This window comes from Rhagoletis zephyria, unplaced genomic scaffold (assembly GCF_001687245.7).
Source record: "Rhagoletis zephyria isolate East Lansing unplaced genomic scaffold, Rhagoletis_zephyria_1.1 Rzeph_scaffold_02734, whole genome shotgun sequence".
NCBI lineage: Eukaryota > Metazoa > Arthropoda > Insecta > Diptera > Tephritidae > Rhagoletis > Rhagoletis zephyria.
In genome coordinates this window covers 42490-58749 of record NW_016159818.1, presented here as the reverse complement: position 1 = coordinate 58749, position 16260 = coordinate 42490, and the positions used below count along the sequence as shown (strand labels likewise).

General features: G+C 38.7%; 2 protein-coding genes across 3 annotated transcripts in view; one reads left to right on the top strand and one right to left on the bottom strand.

The window, feature by feature from the left end:
• Nost (Nostrin) overlaps positions 1-1937 on the top strand; it is a 9010-nt gene extending 7073 nt beyond the window's left edge. The window contains 3 exon segments of the mRNA XM_017622224.1: positions 817-927; positions 1010-1186; positions 1188-1937. Of these exon segments, the coding sequence (XP_017477713.1) occupies positions 817-927; positions 1010-1186; positions 1188-1778 (879 nt within the window). The 3' untranslated portion in view covers positions 1779-1937.
• A 2411-nt stretch (positions 1938-4348) lies between these two features.
• Positions 4349-15644, bottom strand: LOC108367575 (AF4/FMR2 family member 4-like). Of its 2 annotated transcripts, none has more exons than XM_017622225.1 (7): positions 14347-15644; positions 13231-13522; positions 9387-9624; positions 8959-9274; positions 8661-8872; positions 5612-5801; positions 4349-5548 (listed from the first exon to the last, which is right to left on the bottom strand). In XM_017622225.1, the coding sequence occupies exons 1-7, from the start codon at positions 15529-15531 to the stop codon at positions 4685-4687; spliced, it is 3297 nt and encodes a 1098-aa protein (XP_017477714.1). In that variant the 5' UTR covers positions 15532-15644; the 3' UTR covers positions 4349-4684. The 2 variants fall into 2 exon arrangements, with proteins under 2 accessions (XP_017477714.1, XP_017477715.1); XM_017622226.1 differs by having other exon boundaries at positions 4350-5548; positions 8980-9274.
• Positions 15645-16260: the final 616 nt, after the last annotated feature.

Genomic DNA, 16260 nt, shown 5'->3' with positions numbered 1-16260 from the left:
ATCCAAATATGTAATGTAAAATAAAAGAAATCTCGATCGACGATCACTGAAACGCAGCTAGCAACTGTATACTCGAAAAAGCAATGTTGCCACTTTTTCTCTTTAAACCATGTTCGAATCGTGGAAATTTTGAAAGATCACAGGGTTGCTTTTAGCATTTAGATTCTTAATGCAAAAATGGAGTAGCATTTAGGTGACGAATTTTGTATGGATAAATGTACATTTAGAGTAGCATTTAGAGCTAAATGCTCTAAATGTGCTTTTACGCATAAGCAAAAACAGGCCATTACAGCCGAAAACATTTCTGTTGAAGGTTGCCAGCTGTTTGAAAGTTTTAATTCATTCATTTAATTGATAAGATAAATTGAACATTACAATATGGATAACAAACTGAATAGGTTTAAGAAAGTTTACTACGGATAATATTTTAGAGGAGGGTTGCCACCTGTTTGAAAAATATGTGTTAAATTAAATTGATAAAATAAATCAATGATTACAATACGGGTATCAAATAGCACAAAAACACTTTCAGGGCGCAGTGAGGCACGCCGGGCATTTGCTAGTATATAATAAATTTAAACAAAAGTATTACATGCCGATAGCTGTTAATTAAAATCTGCTGTTTCTTGCTGCGATTTCTGGCCATTGGAGAAAGCAACAAAAACTGTTAAATAAAAACTAGATGTTCAAGAACCGGAGGATTTAAAAAATTGTCAATCCATACTTTTTTATTTATATTCATTATAATTTTTAAGTGCAATCTCTTGAAGAAGAATAACACACACATATACACTTATTGCATTTCCGTTCTTACAGATACGATCGATGCTGACTTATTTGGAAGGCGCACGCTTCAAATTACACTCGGCGCTTTTAGAATTAGATCACAAACCCAGGTCGTCGCATCCACTAGCGCAGCATATACAGGTGAGTGCGGCACACTTTTGAACCATTTGACAAAAAAAAAAAAAAAAACTATTAACTGACTTTCGGGTTTTCAATCTCTTAGGTCACACGCGATCGCACTGGCCTCCAACAAAGCGTACTAAAAGTACCACTTTGGCTGAAGAATAACGATCGCATGAGTCAGGATGACGGCAGCGCATCTGTGCACGAGAACGAATACGAATGTGTAACACAATCGAACAATTCTTCGAACGCCAGCTGTACAGACCTCAGCAAGGATCTCTCTACGCAAATTCAATCGCAGCAAGAGTAATATCGAAACGCTCAGCAACAAGACACAACTCTGCATCGCCAGCATTGATAAAACAAAGACCATACCAGCGACTATCGACGATCCTTACAGCGATCGCGGACAAGCCGATGGTGGTTCAAATCAACAAGATTCAGATTTCGATGAATTCAGCTCACAGGACGATGATGATGAGCAAACGACGACAACCAGCTCCTCGGGACGTAAGGAGCATAAGGCGATTATAGAGAAGAGTACGATGTTGGCTAATGGCACCGCAACGGTTATGTCGACGGGAGCGGCGACCAAGGCACCAACAACGACGCCCACAATCTACCAGAATGCAGCAGAGGCACACAATGGACAAACACATAATGGCAATGGCAATGGCAATGGTACGCCGATTATACTAAGTAGATGCAAGGCGCTATACAGCTACACACCAAAACTGTATGACGAACTGGAATTGACGCCAGGCGACATTATTGAAGTGCATGCCAAGCAAGAGGATGGCTGGTGGCTTGGCGCCTTAGGCAATCATGTGGGCATCTTTCCAGCGACCTATGTCGAAGAATTCGCATGAAGGATATAGAATTAGTTATTATTAGGTGTAAAGTAATTAGGGGCGAAAATCTAGTGGTCAATGGTGTGAAAGAGAGGTAGTTATATGTATGTATAACTGTGCATGAAGCGAGTCGACTGTCCAGTTGGCCGAAAGTAGCAGCGTGCAATGGTCGAAAGCCGTGTTTAACTATTTCTATAGTTGTAACTTGTCTTCCCTACGACTGCCAAAATGGGTTGCGTTCAACATGACCACCCTTAAGTACAGAACAATAAAACGTGGCCTGCCTGACTGCCTACTTGTCACTCTCAAATTAAGCCTATGCACATTCTATTATGAGGCCTTGAACATTTTTTGATAATCAATTTTCGGAAGCAAAAGAATATATGAAAATAGTATGTATTTAGGTTAGCCATGTCTACCCTGTGAACAAAAGAATCTGATTCATCATCAATATACAGAACGCATGAAATATTTTTGATTCGTTTTCGTTGAAATGTTTATTTTAAATGGTAGTTGTAAGGAATTAGAAGTTGTTCTATTGCATTACTTATGTATTTCTATATATTTATACATATGTATGTATTTTGAAGCGCATAATTACGTAACTAAGTCTAACTTCAATAATATACATACGTATGTATTTATGTGGATTCATGCATCCGCTTTGGAAAAACAAAAAAAAAACAAATAGAAGCAACATAAAAGAGTTTGAGGGCGAAAAAATGCTTGAAATCAATTGGTATTTAACTCATGTTTTAATGTAGTAAAGATTACGTAATTTAATGTCTACTTATATATTTACATACAATTATTAATAAAATGTATTCTTTGAAACATATGAAAAGTGAGAAGCTGGATTTATACATGTTTACATTAACAAAATGATCCATATTCCTCTTATTTGGAGTAAGTACTCGTACTTTAAAACAAAATTACCTATTAAGAATAATCTGCGCAAAAATATAGAGCTATTTAATCATAACTATACGATACTCACATATTGAAAGGTTTACTATTTATTTTAATACTTTTTAATTTGAATATTTAGTGTTTGGTTATTGGCCTTTGAATTATAAACTATGATGACTTTCATTTTTTAACTGAGACCTAGCAAAGCATAAACTCCAGTTTAAGTTTTAGTAATTTTTATTTTTTAATGTCGATATTTCGACCTCAATCTGAGGTCATCCTCAGCAACTCTTAATCCCCTTTTGAGGTCAGAATATCGACATTAAAAAATTTAAACTGGAGTCTAGGCATTTGCTGGGCCTCGAGCTTAAAAAATAAAAGTTATCGGAGTTTGAATTTTTTCTATAAAATTTTAGTTTATTATTCAACAAAAACTGCCTAAATCCAAGTTTCAATGTTTGTGCAATATTTCGAAAAAGTCAACAAATTTTCGTAGAAATTATGAGCTTTTTAATTAGATTAATAAAAATATTTTGTATGCAGTAGTGCAATAAAGTGCAAGTTTGAAGTAGCTGGAACTTTCTGTTGATTTTTGGGAATTTAATTTGTTTGACGATGTCGGTAATTTTCTTCCATACGAAGTGTATTCGACGATTCCATATAAAAATATGGAGAAAATGAGCAACACATTCAAACAAAAAAAAAAAAAAAAAAAAAAAAAATTGGCAAAAATTAAGACCAAGCGCAATCTACTTTTAATTTGCGGGCTACAAAACTACATAACCAAAATTTTTCTAAGAAATCGAATTAAGAAGCTCAAAATTTTTACGAAAGTTTGTTAATTTTTTTGTTTAATATTGTACGAAGATTGAAACTTGGATTTGTACGGTATTCGTTAAATAAAAAAATTTTATAACAAATATAAAAATAAATAGTCAAATATAGTCAATATGTGAGTGTCGTATAGCTAGGATAATCAAGTGTCGTAAAGTTAGGATAAGCACTATATTTCATAAATTGTAATCTTTGCGCTGAAATTGCCGATATGTTTGCAAGGAACATGTTGCGAAAACATTTGTTGCGAAACCATGTCAGAACTGCTGCATGCGATCACTAGTAGCAAACATGCTGCTAGCAACATTATTGCGGAAATTGACGTTGCAGGGTTGCTCGTACGAGCCGCATTTCCGTCCGTCCGACGCCCTGTATCTGGCCATCAGCCTGGATGTATGCACTTCCGCTGCATTCCGGAAGTCGCAAAAAAATTTGCCTGGGTAACCTTCTGTGCACTTATGCGCGCCTGGTAGTAAGGTGGATATACAGTACAAATTTTGCACCTTTTGCAAGTTGCCCCGGATGCAGGAAATAAAATAGTTGTTTATTTCTCGCGCTCAACCTAGATTTATGCAATGCTTTCAGATTTCCGGCAGTGGCAAAATAAACAGGGTGACATTGTTGCAGTTCTAGGAAGCGCTTACACCCAGTACACCAAGCCTAGATATATGCAACGTTGTTGCATTTCCGGTTGGCAAAAAAGTTGCCGGGCTGCCTGCTGTACGATTATGGGCTCCTGGTAGAAAGGAAAAATGAGTTTCGAGACCCGCAGCAGCAGAACAACAACAACAACAACAACAACAACAACAACAACACCAACAACAACGACAACCAGAACATAAAGCGGTGGGGCTGTGGCATTGCGTTAATTTACGAAAATATCAATTATTGACGTATGAAAATTAAATTTTATTTGAAATATGTAAATGCAGTATATCGAATCTACATTTTTAGTGCGACGGAATGTTTACACTTCGATACCATTTGCTTTTTTCATGTTTTTCTTCAAGTGCATATAACATTTTTAATAAATAGATATTTATGGATTATGATAAAATAGCTTTTGCAATATGTGATTGCATTAAAATTACAACAACAATATATTAAATAAACTATTGCCATTCACTTTGCAACCTAACAAATTTCCTATGTCTGTCCGCTTTCCTTTCCTCAATTAGCAGCTAAACCTCATTGGAGCCCTCCAAGCTGCGCAGTTTCTGATACATATTAATGTAGTGAGCCTGCAGTTGTTTTTGGTAATTCAACACTTTCTCACGCTCCTCACACCACTGCCGCTTCTCCAGCTCGAAATTAACTCGCACATCATCCAGCTGCTTCCGCAACTTGCCGATCTCCTGCGCATAGCTCGCCGACTCTTCGATCAATGTATCCAGCGTTGACTCCTCCAGTTTGTTCGGATTGGAATGCGAGTACTTCAGTGGCTTGTGATTCATAGCGATGTCGGGTAGGTTTTGTGTGCCGTAGACAAAGTTCTGAATATCCGTAGACATCTTGGCTAAACGCTTCTCAGCGCACAGCTTACTTTGGTCCCGTTCATTCTCACTCTCATCGGTATCGTCGAGTGGTGGCGCTATTTTGAGACTATTTATAATCAGTTCCAGATTTGTGTCATCGATGACCTTTTCCTTTGGCGCGGCTGCACTCGCATCGGCTTTGCACGCATGGCGGCGTGTGCGATTACAAATGTCGGTTAAGTTATCCAGTTGTTGCTTGAGGCGTATAAAGCGTCCGGATGGTTCCTCCCCGTATTCCTGAAATATCGCCAAGTCAGATAGCTCTTTGCGCAGCTTGGCCAACTCGTTGGTGAGCGCGAGTATTACTTGATCCTTGAGTATGATGATTTTGTTCAATTGCTTCAGTTCTGTTTCGGATTGTTTGTCGGTGCGTGCCTGCTGCTGCTCGACTTGCTTTTGTTGTTTAGTCATTTTATGGTTCTCCTGCAAGCTTTCGTAAATTTGTGTTTCGGCATTGGTGTTTTCGTGGCGTAGATGCACAATGGCGTGCTCTTTCATTGTGATCTCCACCTGGAGATGAAAGGAAAATACAATAAGATATTTAGTAGAAAATATTTTCGTAGAATGACTCACATTAGCCTCTTTCAGCTGTGACTTGAGCAAAGCGAGTTCCCCATTACGTTCGCAAACTTTCCACTCGCTCTCTTCTAGCTGTGCTTTTATACCGGAAATGGTATTCTCCGATTCGCGCAGCTGTTCTTCAATATAGGCGACGCTGTCTTTTAGATTACGCTCTGAGTTCTTTAGGCTGCTATTGGTACTCCTGGAAAATGTATGTAAAATAAAAGATATAAAAATCCACTTAGATACTTCTACATAATTATTTATTCGAAGGTAATTTTAAATATTTTACTACAATTAGTCCATATATGCCTGCATAGTATTTACTTGAAATGCCCCGTTCTTGCAGAATTGATGTGGTCGGTGTCATAGAGTTGCTAAATCACACCACACCAGAAGAGGAAGAGTCTCTTCCTGCCAGGGGTTTCGTAATATAGCCTCTTTGCCTTTGGACTCGAAGGAATGAGTAAGAGGTACCGAGCTGCATTATGAGATCGATGATGCTTGTAAAAAAGTATCATCTGATCGTACTTAAATCATAAAATTTTGTCCAGAGACTGCTTGAATGTTGTAATAATAACAAGTAATTTTTAGCAAAAAAAAACCGACTTCAACTCCCATATAAAAAAAATATATATATATATATCTCATGATCCGCTGATCGGATCTTAACCAGATTAGTATGGGACCACCTCTGAGACACTACCTTTCCGATGCAAAAAGAATTATCGAAATCGGTTGACGNAAAAAAAAAAAAAAAAAAAAAAAATATTCCGACGAACTGATAACCTCCTCCTTTTTTGGAAGTCGGTTAAAAATAGTTCAAAGCCAAAATACACTCGGAGGAAAGCAATTGCCTGCCGATTTCTAATTGAAATGTTGCTTGGACTAGGGATCAAATCCATGTATACGGCGTGGAAGTACGCACGTCTAACCACTCAGCCACAGAAGTCGCCGTTGTAGGACTAAGGCCCAGTTTCTTAATGTCTGGTTAACACTAACTACAGTTTAAACATCGCTATCGACGTTATCCACTTCCTGTTATACATACATACATATGTTATGGAGTCGATCACGTCCATAACCATGTTTAACCTGCGAGTCTTCTGAAAAATTTGTGAATTAGACATTGAGGAACCCTTTTTTGTAACTTTTCTAGAAGATTATTAGACGAATCATTATAGTCTTTCGCGCGTCTTTCATTGAGTTTCTTGTGGTTGTTAAGCGGATTCTGTACGATTTGTTTTACAGTGGCAAGTATCGTAACTTTTTCGATTTCATGTTGGAAAGCGCCATCTGAATTGCAGCAGCAACATATTCGTATGCAGATGGCATTGACATCGTCGCCCTGAACACGGAGACGGTCAGCGAACCATTCTCCGGCTTCGAGAGGGAATTTGGTCGGGCGGTGAATGAAAAGAAGGCAAAACCCCTACTGGAAACACACAAAGAGTCTTCGCATATTAGGCCAAACGTCACTTTGACAGTCAAATTATCACCACAAATAATGTTAGCCTTGAGCTGCTTTGGGCTCGGTAGGTAATATAAAAGCAGAGCTCTATTTTATATGATGCAGAAACATGGAAGATGTCGGCCAAAGATGAGAAGGCAGGATTTTGGGCATGTTCATTTGGGCGTCCGATATCGATGAATTTTCTATGGCACACTACACGAGATTTGCTTTAAAATCAACATAGTCAAACGCATAAAAATGCCACGATAGCACTTGCAAGTATAGATGATGTCACTGGCTGCACAACGGAAGCAAGGAAAGAAGTGAGGGCAAAAAGACCTGCCCACATTTGGTGTGAACAACTGGAGTAGCTTGGGAAAGGAGAAAGGAAACTGGCGAAGTGGTTTGACATCGGCGCAAACTGACAAGTGGTTGTAGATTTGGCCAATCTATGTACATACATATGCGTTTTTCCGGTGGCTGTTAAAAGTGGGTGAAATTTTAGACTTGTTCCACAAGCTACTCGAAGTCACTTCGAGTTATACATACGCGTTCCACAAGTAAGTTTACGAGTTTCTTTGATATACGCTCACAGTTTGAACTTTGCTTGAGTTTTTCTACAAGTAGCTTGTGGAACAAACCTTTTATAAGCAATAAGCATATAATATGGCTTAGTAAAAAGTTGACATTTTGGATGAGCACTAGGCCTACTAGTCCATCCATCGAGAATTGTACCTTCTCGGAAAAATTGCTTTCGTTATTTAAGTAAAATGCAATGTAAGGACTAAATATACCACTGAAAGCATTCACACCTCCAAAGCATTTGCACTACCAAGCGCATAGCAACGCGCCATTAACTCCAACCACTGCGATACCATAGCAACGCAGAAACACCACCTTATATAAACACGCCTAGGGTCAAAACGATACTAGTAAATACAAGTACATACTCGATACTTTTCGTACGATACCAAATAATATTGGTATCGATACTTTTGAAACGAGTACTGAGTAGGTATCGGAATAAAGTACTTGTATCGAAACCCGATTCAGTGACAATTTTATTCCCGGACTTTCATTATTTAATTTAATTATTTTTGTGAATTGTTAAACTTTTTTGTCAAGTTTAGTTGCCAATGAAAAGTAAGTTCTAAAAAGAAAGACCTATTATCATCGCGATTAACATATCGCTAGCTTAAAGTGGAAAATTGCTAAGTCCACTTTTTGTGGAAACTTATATTTAGATATAGGAAGCAAGGTAAATTAAAAACGCAACGTTTCAAAAGGATTAACTGCAAAATAGAAATTATTTATCAGTGACCGAGAACAAAAAGATTGATCGAAACTAAATGTCGTTCTGGTAGTTTTGTACCCAAGGACACTTAAAAATCTAAACTGAAATGAGAACAAAATTGCAGAATTTGAAGAGATGGGGAAGAAGAAAAAACAATTGAGCGCTTCTTCGGTAGCTACCCAGCTTTAGTTTAGGGCAGAACGGGCTGTCTGGGTAGGCACTTTTTCAGCTTTCTCTTATTATACTATCCGGTGTAGGAATAAAACGCTTCATAAGAGCTTCGAAATTGTTCTATGCAGAATAGTCACACTCACCTGAGTATCTCGTTGTCATTTTTCAAATCGGCCAACTGTTCCCTCAGCTTATTCGTTTGTTCTGTCTGTCTCAGCTTGTGTTGTTTGAATTGGAATTGTTGCATTGCCAACATTTGTTCCATTTTTTTCATCTTAAGCAGGAATTCGCGCTGCTGAGCCTCATAGTATGCCTTCAAACGCTTTGTCTCTTGTTCCCAGAAATTCTCTTTATCCTAAAAAAAAGTGTTGGAAAAAAAAATAAAAGCAAAAAATTAGCTATTACTCAGACTGTTCTTCGGTTGCGTAAAATGCATTAAACCTTTTGTACTCTGAATATTACTTTCTCATTGTGTTCCATTGTTTGACGCAAATAGGACAGTTCCGAATCGCGATCCTTAAGCGCTGCCTCCAAGTCTGATATGCCCGAGTCGGATGGTGAAGGTGTCATGTCGCACTGCTCGCTCAGCAGGTACTTGCCACCGGCACAACCATTGTTGCTGCTGTGCGAGTTGCTGCCACTGCCAGCTGTGCTGCCCACGCCAATGCAACCAAAGCCGTTTGCGCCACAAAACCCATTGCTGTTTATGGCATTTGCATTGTTGTTGATATTGTTGTTGTTGCTAGCAGTCGATTTACTGTGAATGCCAATAAAATGAATTAGATGAATATAAAAGTTTCTATTTGCGATTTCCATTTTTAATTTATAGGTTTTTTCCTCAATATTTACTACGTATTTCCTTGGCTTACATTGTGCTACTTTGGCTATTCGCATCCGAGTCTGGTGTATGCCGAATCGATTCCATGCTATCGTTGATTTTCAACGATCTGGAGCCACGTCGACGCGCCATAAGACTGTTGCAATAATTATTGCTTGAATAAGCGCCAACAGCAATGCCGCCAGTTGCAGCGCCAACGCCACCACCATTACCTACGCTGCCACAAACACCACCAACGCCAGCGCCACCATGGCGCAAATCTGACGTGCCTGGACAAAAAGAAAAAAAATCAAAAACAAAAACGAAGAAGAAGCAATTAGAAATCGCTGCCAAATGAAAACATATAAGCACAGAAGCATGTATGTAGAAATATGTACATACATATATGTAGTTGCTATCATTAATTAAATAAACAGTATTGCAATATTCATTTCGAAACGAGCAGTTCAACTCCATAAATGTGCCTTATGAAACCGAAACTATCAGCTACTAATTAAAAACACACACCTGCACACACCCCGTCAATATTCAATTCCCTACATGCACTGTAACTTGTGTAATTACGCGTACATATTTACATACTCTGTAACTACATATACAAAGTTCTGTAGTCGATAATACCAGGATTTCGGAACAAAATTTCGTATTTAGATAAATGGCAATCCTATGAGTAGGGATGGCAGCGATTAATCATTTGATTAAATTAATCGATTATTTTTATCCCATTTACGATTTAATTGCAATGTAGTTGCGTGTTTCATTAATCGATTAATTGTAAAATAATCGTAAAAATATTTTCAGGAAATATGAATTCTGTAGTTGTCCGAAATCCATCCATCGAATATTCTTTTTAACCGACTTCCAAAAAAGGAGGAGGTTATCAGTTCGTCGGAATCTTTTTTTTTTTTTATGTATGTTACCGCATAACTTTGGACCACGTCAACCGATTTCGATAATTCTTTTTGCATCGGAAAGGTAGTGTCTCAGAGGTGGTCCCATACTAATCTGGTTAAGATCCGATCAGTGGATCATGAGATATATATATATATATTTTTTTTTTTATATGAGAGTTGAAGTCGTTTTTTTTGCTAAAAATTACTTGTTACAAGCTTTTATTTAACTTGCTCTGTATGTATGTATTGATCTTGCACCCCGACAATACAATACAAAATTTAAGTTAATACGACGGTNCAAGCTTTTATTTAACTTGCTCTGTATGTATGTACTGATCTTGCACCCCGACAATACAATACAAAATTTAAGTTAATACGACGGTGGCGCAGAAGTCGGGATAGTTTTGAAAACCCGTGTCTATATACCGATTTGGTTTATATTGAGAACGTATATTAACTACGTAAAAAGGAATAACTCCACTAAAAAATTTTGCCGATAGATAGCTCATGATTCGATATATTTTGAACACCAATATTTATGGTCTAATTTAGTTCATATTTAGAAAGCCTCCTTTAAAAATATTTGTTTTTACAATTAATTTATTTGCTAGCTGCATCAACTTTACTCTACCCGAAATTCTTGCGAAATGAAATAATGTGCGCAGATGATCTTATGAAAACAGGTAGCGGGTCGTCACAAGAAGCAGTAGAAAATGAGTTCGATATTTGGGCCCCTCATAAATCTCTTGTACACAAACGACGCCGAAAAGATGAGGATTTGGGACACCCACAAGATGAAATGAGTTTTTATTTAAATTGAGAAGTCCTAGAACTACAGCGGAATATCATCGACGCTTGGGAAGAAATGAAAACTGTTTACCAAAAACTTTACGGACTTTAGAAAAAATACTGTCATTTAGTTTGTACCTCGGTGATGGTATCAGTTCATGTTTTTGCTCAAAACAGTTCGTCACTAGTTTGAGGAAGTAAATTTACTGAATATAGGTAATAATTTCCTTAAATAATTTTAAATTTTGTCAGTGGTGTTAGCACGGTTGCCGTTTTGGCCGAAATGTACAATTTTTGGTAAGTTTTTTTTTAGTTTGGTTTTGTTTTTTAAATCTGGCAAAATGAGAAAATTATTACTAGTTAAAGTTAATTTCTTTCCTGGAAAATGTCGGCTGCGGCGTCGCGTAAATACTACTGCTTCTGATTCTGAGATCGCAAGTTCGAGTCTGGTTGGGGTTGGTTAGAGTAAGGTAAGTCAATTATTTCATTTTAAATATTAACTTTAAATTACGAATTGTAAAATCTGGTTCTGAGTACGCAGTTTCGAGTCGGCTTGGAGGCGGTTAAAGTAAAGTAAGTCAATTATATCAATCAAATATATAGACTGCTGAGTGGAAGATCGACCTATCTCGACAGCCAGTTTGAAAACGTCCTATCTCAAACAAATTTTCAAGAACGCCCTATTTCAGAACTTCAAAATGTATTGACAATGTGCTGATATAGGGCGTTTTTGATTCGGTAGCTGAGATAGGGCGTTCTGAATTCTGAAATTAGGTGTTCTTCAACCAAATTCTGAAATAGGACGTTTTTGAAACGTTTTTTGAGATAGGGCGTTTTCAAACTGGCTGTCGAGATAGGTCAATCTTCCACTCAGCTGTCGATATACAGTATCGGTCATATCTATAGCACGCCATTTCAAAGTGATATTGTGTGCCACTTATGCTTATTTATTTATTTTCAAGAATTTTCAATTAAAATACAGTTCTTTCTCTAACAAACCCCATATAAACCCAAGTTTAACAATTTGTAGAAAACTTTAAAAAAGTGCAACAAATTTTCACCTAAGTTTCAAACTTTTTTCTCGGAAGTGTTAGAATTTTGTTGAGTACAGTAGAAGGCCGGCGTGAGGTCATGAAGATGCCTTTGGATTAAAGGCGAAATATCATCTAATTACTTTATTATACTGTGTTTATTATACTTTGTTATATACAAGGTGTCCTAAAACACACGTCCAACCCCTTTAAAATTAAATGTTTGTTAAATCGAGATTGCTCTATTTTTGGTGATATTACCGACTTCTGGTTTCGACCGGAAGTGGGTAAAATTGGCCGGAAGTCTCTTTTTTATATTAGTCATACAGGTTTTTATTGCAGATTCGAATTCTGAATATAAAAATATATAAATTTTGTTTGACAGTTTTTTTCCAGGAAGTGCCTTTTCAACCTCTAAATAACCTTAAAACTCCAACTCGTCCTGTAGCTCTTTTCTGTAACTGTTCTCCACCGATTATTTCTCCAGTGGTAGAGAATATACGTCATTCTCTACTACTCATTAGCAGTAAAGAACATATATGAATTCGCCTTGGTAGAGAATTGTTACAGAAACTAGCTACTGGAGTGGAAAAAATATGAATTACCACCATATTACTGACTTCTGGTTTAGACCGGAAGTGGGTTAAACAGATAGGAAGTCTATTGGTTTAACCGGAATCCGTTGTAAAAACATGTACATGCATACATATTTCCCATTAAAAAAAAGTACTTCTGGACAGTTTAGCCCACTTCCGTTGGAAACGGGAACGACCAAAGGGTAAAGCATCCCTACATGGTAATTCATATTTTTTCATTTTTCATTATTCTACTCTTTCAGAATGATTTGAGATCGACCAATGTTTCGTTTTAGTTGACTTAAGGCACCTCCTATTTACCGCAATGGTTCGTATTGATCGCATATCGTAAATTTTTGTATCGCATCTGTTTCGAGGCCACCCTGAACGCTAAGCACTTATGTCCTTAACCTTAGATCACTTGTACTCAAGAAAGCACCAAATACTTTTATGTGTGAGAAATCATCCCAAACCTACAGAAAATCAACCGGTGTGACGCAGAAAAATAAACAACCGCCTACAACGATCTAACATATCAACAGTCGATCGAGAGTTTCCCAACATTAATTGAGAATTTATGTACTTACTGCCAAAACGCATCGCATTTGAACCCTGAGCTGCAGCAAGTGATGGCGTTGAGCCGTAACGATCGCCCACAGCAGTTGCCGCCGTTGTCCCCGGTGCAATCGCATCGCCACCAGCCACATATCGGCCATTCTGTATGCTGTAGTCCGGCTCGAAGGGGATTGGCTTGAAGGCAATGGGGCGTAAAAGGTTTTCATACGACGTCATCACAGACAAAGTTGGTGTTGCTGTTGCTGTTGTCGCCGTCGTTATTGTTGTTGATGTAGTTGATGTGAGCGCTGCTGCTGCCTTTGGCTATTGTGTAAAAATAAATAATAATAAAAATTAAATGAAATACATAAATAAATAAAGAGTATGTAGAAATAATGAATGACTAAGCTAAAGCTATATAAGTATGCATGTGCTTATGTATGTATGTACATATGTATGCAGATAAATGAAGTTGAGAAAAATAATTGAAAGCGATTGAACGACCGGCCGACCGATCGACCCAGCAACCAAGTAACGATATTTGATGGCTGCGCGGTGCAACTGGGCACGGCCGTGAACGAGCCGGCTGTTGAGGGGACTAGTGTTTTTTGTTGTTGTTGCTATTGTTTGTGACACTGACACACCTAAGATTTACAGGCGCACCGCACAACTCAAGCGTAAGTGGGGTGCCGAAATTTGAGATATTATGCACGACTATGTGAGTATCTATGTACATATGTTTGCATGAAAGATAACAAGTAAGAAAGTCTAAGTTCGGGCGGAGCCGAACATTAAATACCCGGCGCAAGTATTAAATAGATGTTTTTTCACCTTTCCGAAAGCTACCGCTAGTTGGTAAGCCGGGGTGTATCAATTTTGAGTAAATTAGCGTCCTTAAATTTCGAATTATTGAAGTTTCAAGCCTTTCCTGAAATTTACCGTTATATAAAAAGCGGCCGTAATTTTAGTCCGATTTCAATAATTTTCAACGTTTTGCTTTTATGTAGCAAGCNCTGGCTACAAACCTGTTCGGTGGTTTCTCCACCACCACCAACACCACTAGCAGTGCCATGCAATGTTGTTGCCGTTTGACTTATTGCAGCTGAAATCTGTGGCAAGTGTGCCANAAATAAAGTCTGGCTACAAACCTGTTCGGTGGTTTCTCCACCACCACCAACACCACTAGCAGTGCCATGCACTGTTGTTGCCGTTTGACTTATTGCAGCTGAAATCTGTGGCAAGTGTGCCATGACGTCGCCGTCGGAACTGCGCTGCTGCTGTTGTTGTTGTTGTATTTGTTGTAGATGCTGCTGGTGTTGTTGTTGCGTTTGTTTTTGCTGCTGCTGCTGTTGATGTAGATGTAGGTGCGCCTGTTGACCCATTGAGGGCTGCGAGTGTTGTCTTTGCGCCTGCAAGTGCTGCTGAAGCTGATGTTGTTGTTGCACCAGTTGTTGTTGTTGCTGCAGCTGATGTTGGAGTCGTAATTTTTGTTTCGCATCCAATGCATTACCATTTGTTTTAGCGCCTCCGACGCCCATGCTCTCCGAAATACTCAGACGTTCACTCATTTCCGAATAACTGCTGCGATTTCCGCTTCCGTTGCCGGCCGTCAGAGTCGGCGTGGGCTTGCGCACAAGCTGTGGATGCTGCTGATAGGCAGCGTGAAATTGTTGCTGCTGTTGCTGCTGCTGTAATTGCTGTTGTTGTTGCGTCTGTTGGCGCAATTGCAGGCTCGGCATCGAGGTTGACATGAGGGCGGATGGGACGCCGGCGGCTGCGGCTGTGGCCGTGGCTGCGGCGCCGACAGATGTTGTGGCAGACTGTGGAAGGTGTAATCGCTGATTATCTCTATTGCCATCTACCACATCGTCAGTGCCAACTGCCTTTTTTCCTGCCGTTTTTTCTCCTCCCCCTCCACCAAAGGTGCGCTTTTTGGTTATCTCAAATATTTGGCGTATATTCTGAAACTTTGTCCGCCCTGCACCGGGCATCGCGTCCTGGTCCAAACTACTGTGACTGCCGAATTTCTGTCCACGCAAGCGCTTTTGCTCATTGCGCGACTTCAGCGTGCCAGTGTGATTTACCATCGCCGTTGTCGGTTGCTGTTGCTGTTGCTGTCCTCCCACAGAAGCTGGTAAGCCAACTGTGCCTTTCGCTGTGAAGGAGTTGCCATTCTCCAACGATGCGGACCGGAAATGTCCACGCTTCGCAAGTGTTGGCGACGGCTGGGCGATATGTGCAGGGCGGGCGGTAAAGGAGGCGGTGCTGCTGTTACTTTTACTACCAATGCGGCCACTTATGCCCAGTGATATTGTTGCTGGCTTTGTAGTCATTTTGCACTTTATTGTCGGCGAGTAATCAGGAATTGATCACCTCAAAGGAATATGGACGTGGTTACTGTAAATTCTCTTGACGTAATGCTGAGTTAGTTTTAACTTTTTCCAATCTGCAAGAAAGTACAAGGAAATGGGTTTTAAATTATTGCAGATATATAATTTTTTATTTAGCTATTTACGTATACATATACTATATGTTTAGCTGTAAATCCAGCAGTAATATATGTATATAAACCTAAAAGGTGAGTACTTATGTACTTGAGTTCATAAGTCTTAAGAGGCTAGACATTCTATACCTGGGTGAAACACCTATATTTAGGAATAATATAACAGAAAAGGTCTTAGATCTCACTCCATCCACTCCCTCTATTAGCAATTTCGTAAGAAAATGGAAAGTGTCTAGAGAAATTTCTTTATCAAAGCACAACTCAAAATAACACGATTGTCAAAAAAAAGCGAAAAACTATTTCTACTATTTCTTTGCACTTGCTAATCATATAGGCAACAGAGACTTTACCTTAGAGGTTTTCAACAAATTATAACAAAAATCTGCTCCAGATTTTGGTGAAAGGTAAATAAAAGCTCTGCCAAAAATGCCAAACCTGTCACAAACAGGGATCTATATTACGTAATTCTGCAGGACGGTCTAAGGTGTAAGCGCAAGGTAAATGACTTAGTCGATCTTGAACTTAGCTGCTAGGATCTGACATCAGCCATTGTAAATTC

Coding starts and splice junctions, on each gene's coding strand:
- LOC108367575 (XM_017622225.1), bottom strand. CDS start 15,531: ATGACTACAAAGCCAGCAACAATATCACTGGGCATAAGTGGCCGCATT. Junction 5,802..8,660: donor AATGACAACGAGATACTCAG/GTGAGTGTGACT, acceptor TACATTTTCCAG/GAGTACCAATAGCAGCCTAA. Junction 5,549..5,611: donor CACAGCTGAAAGAGGCTAAT/GTGAGTCATTCT, acceptor TTTCATCTCCAG/GTGGAGATCACAATGAAAGA.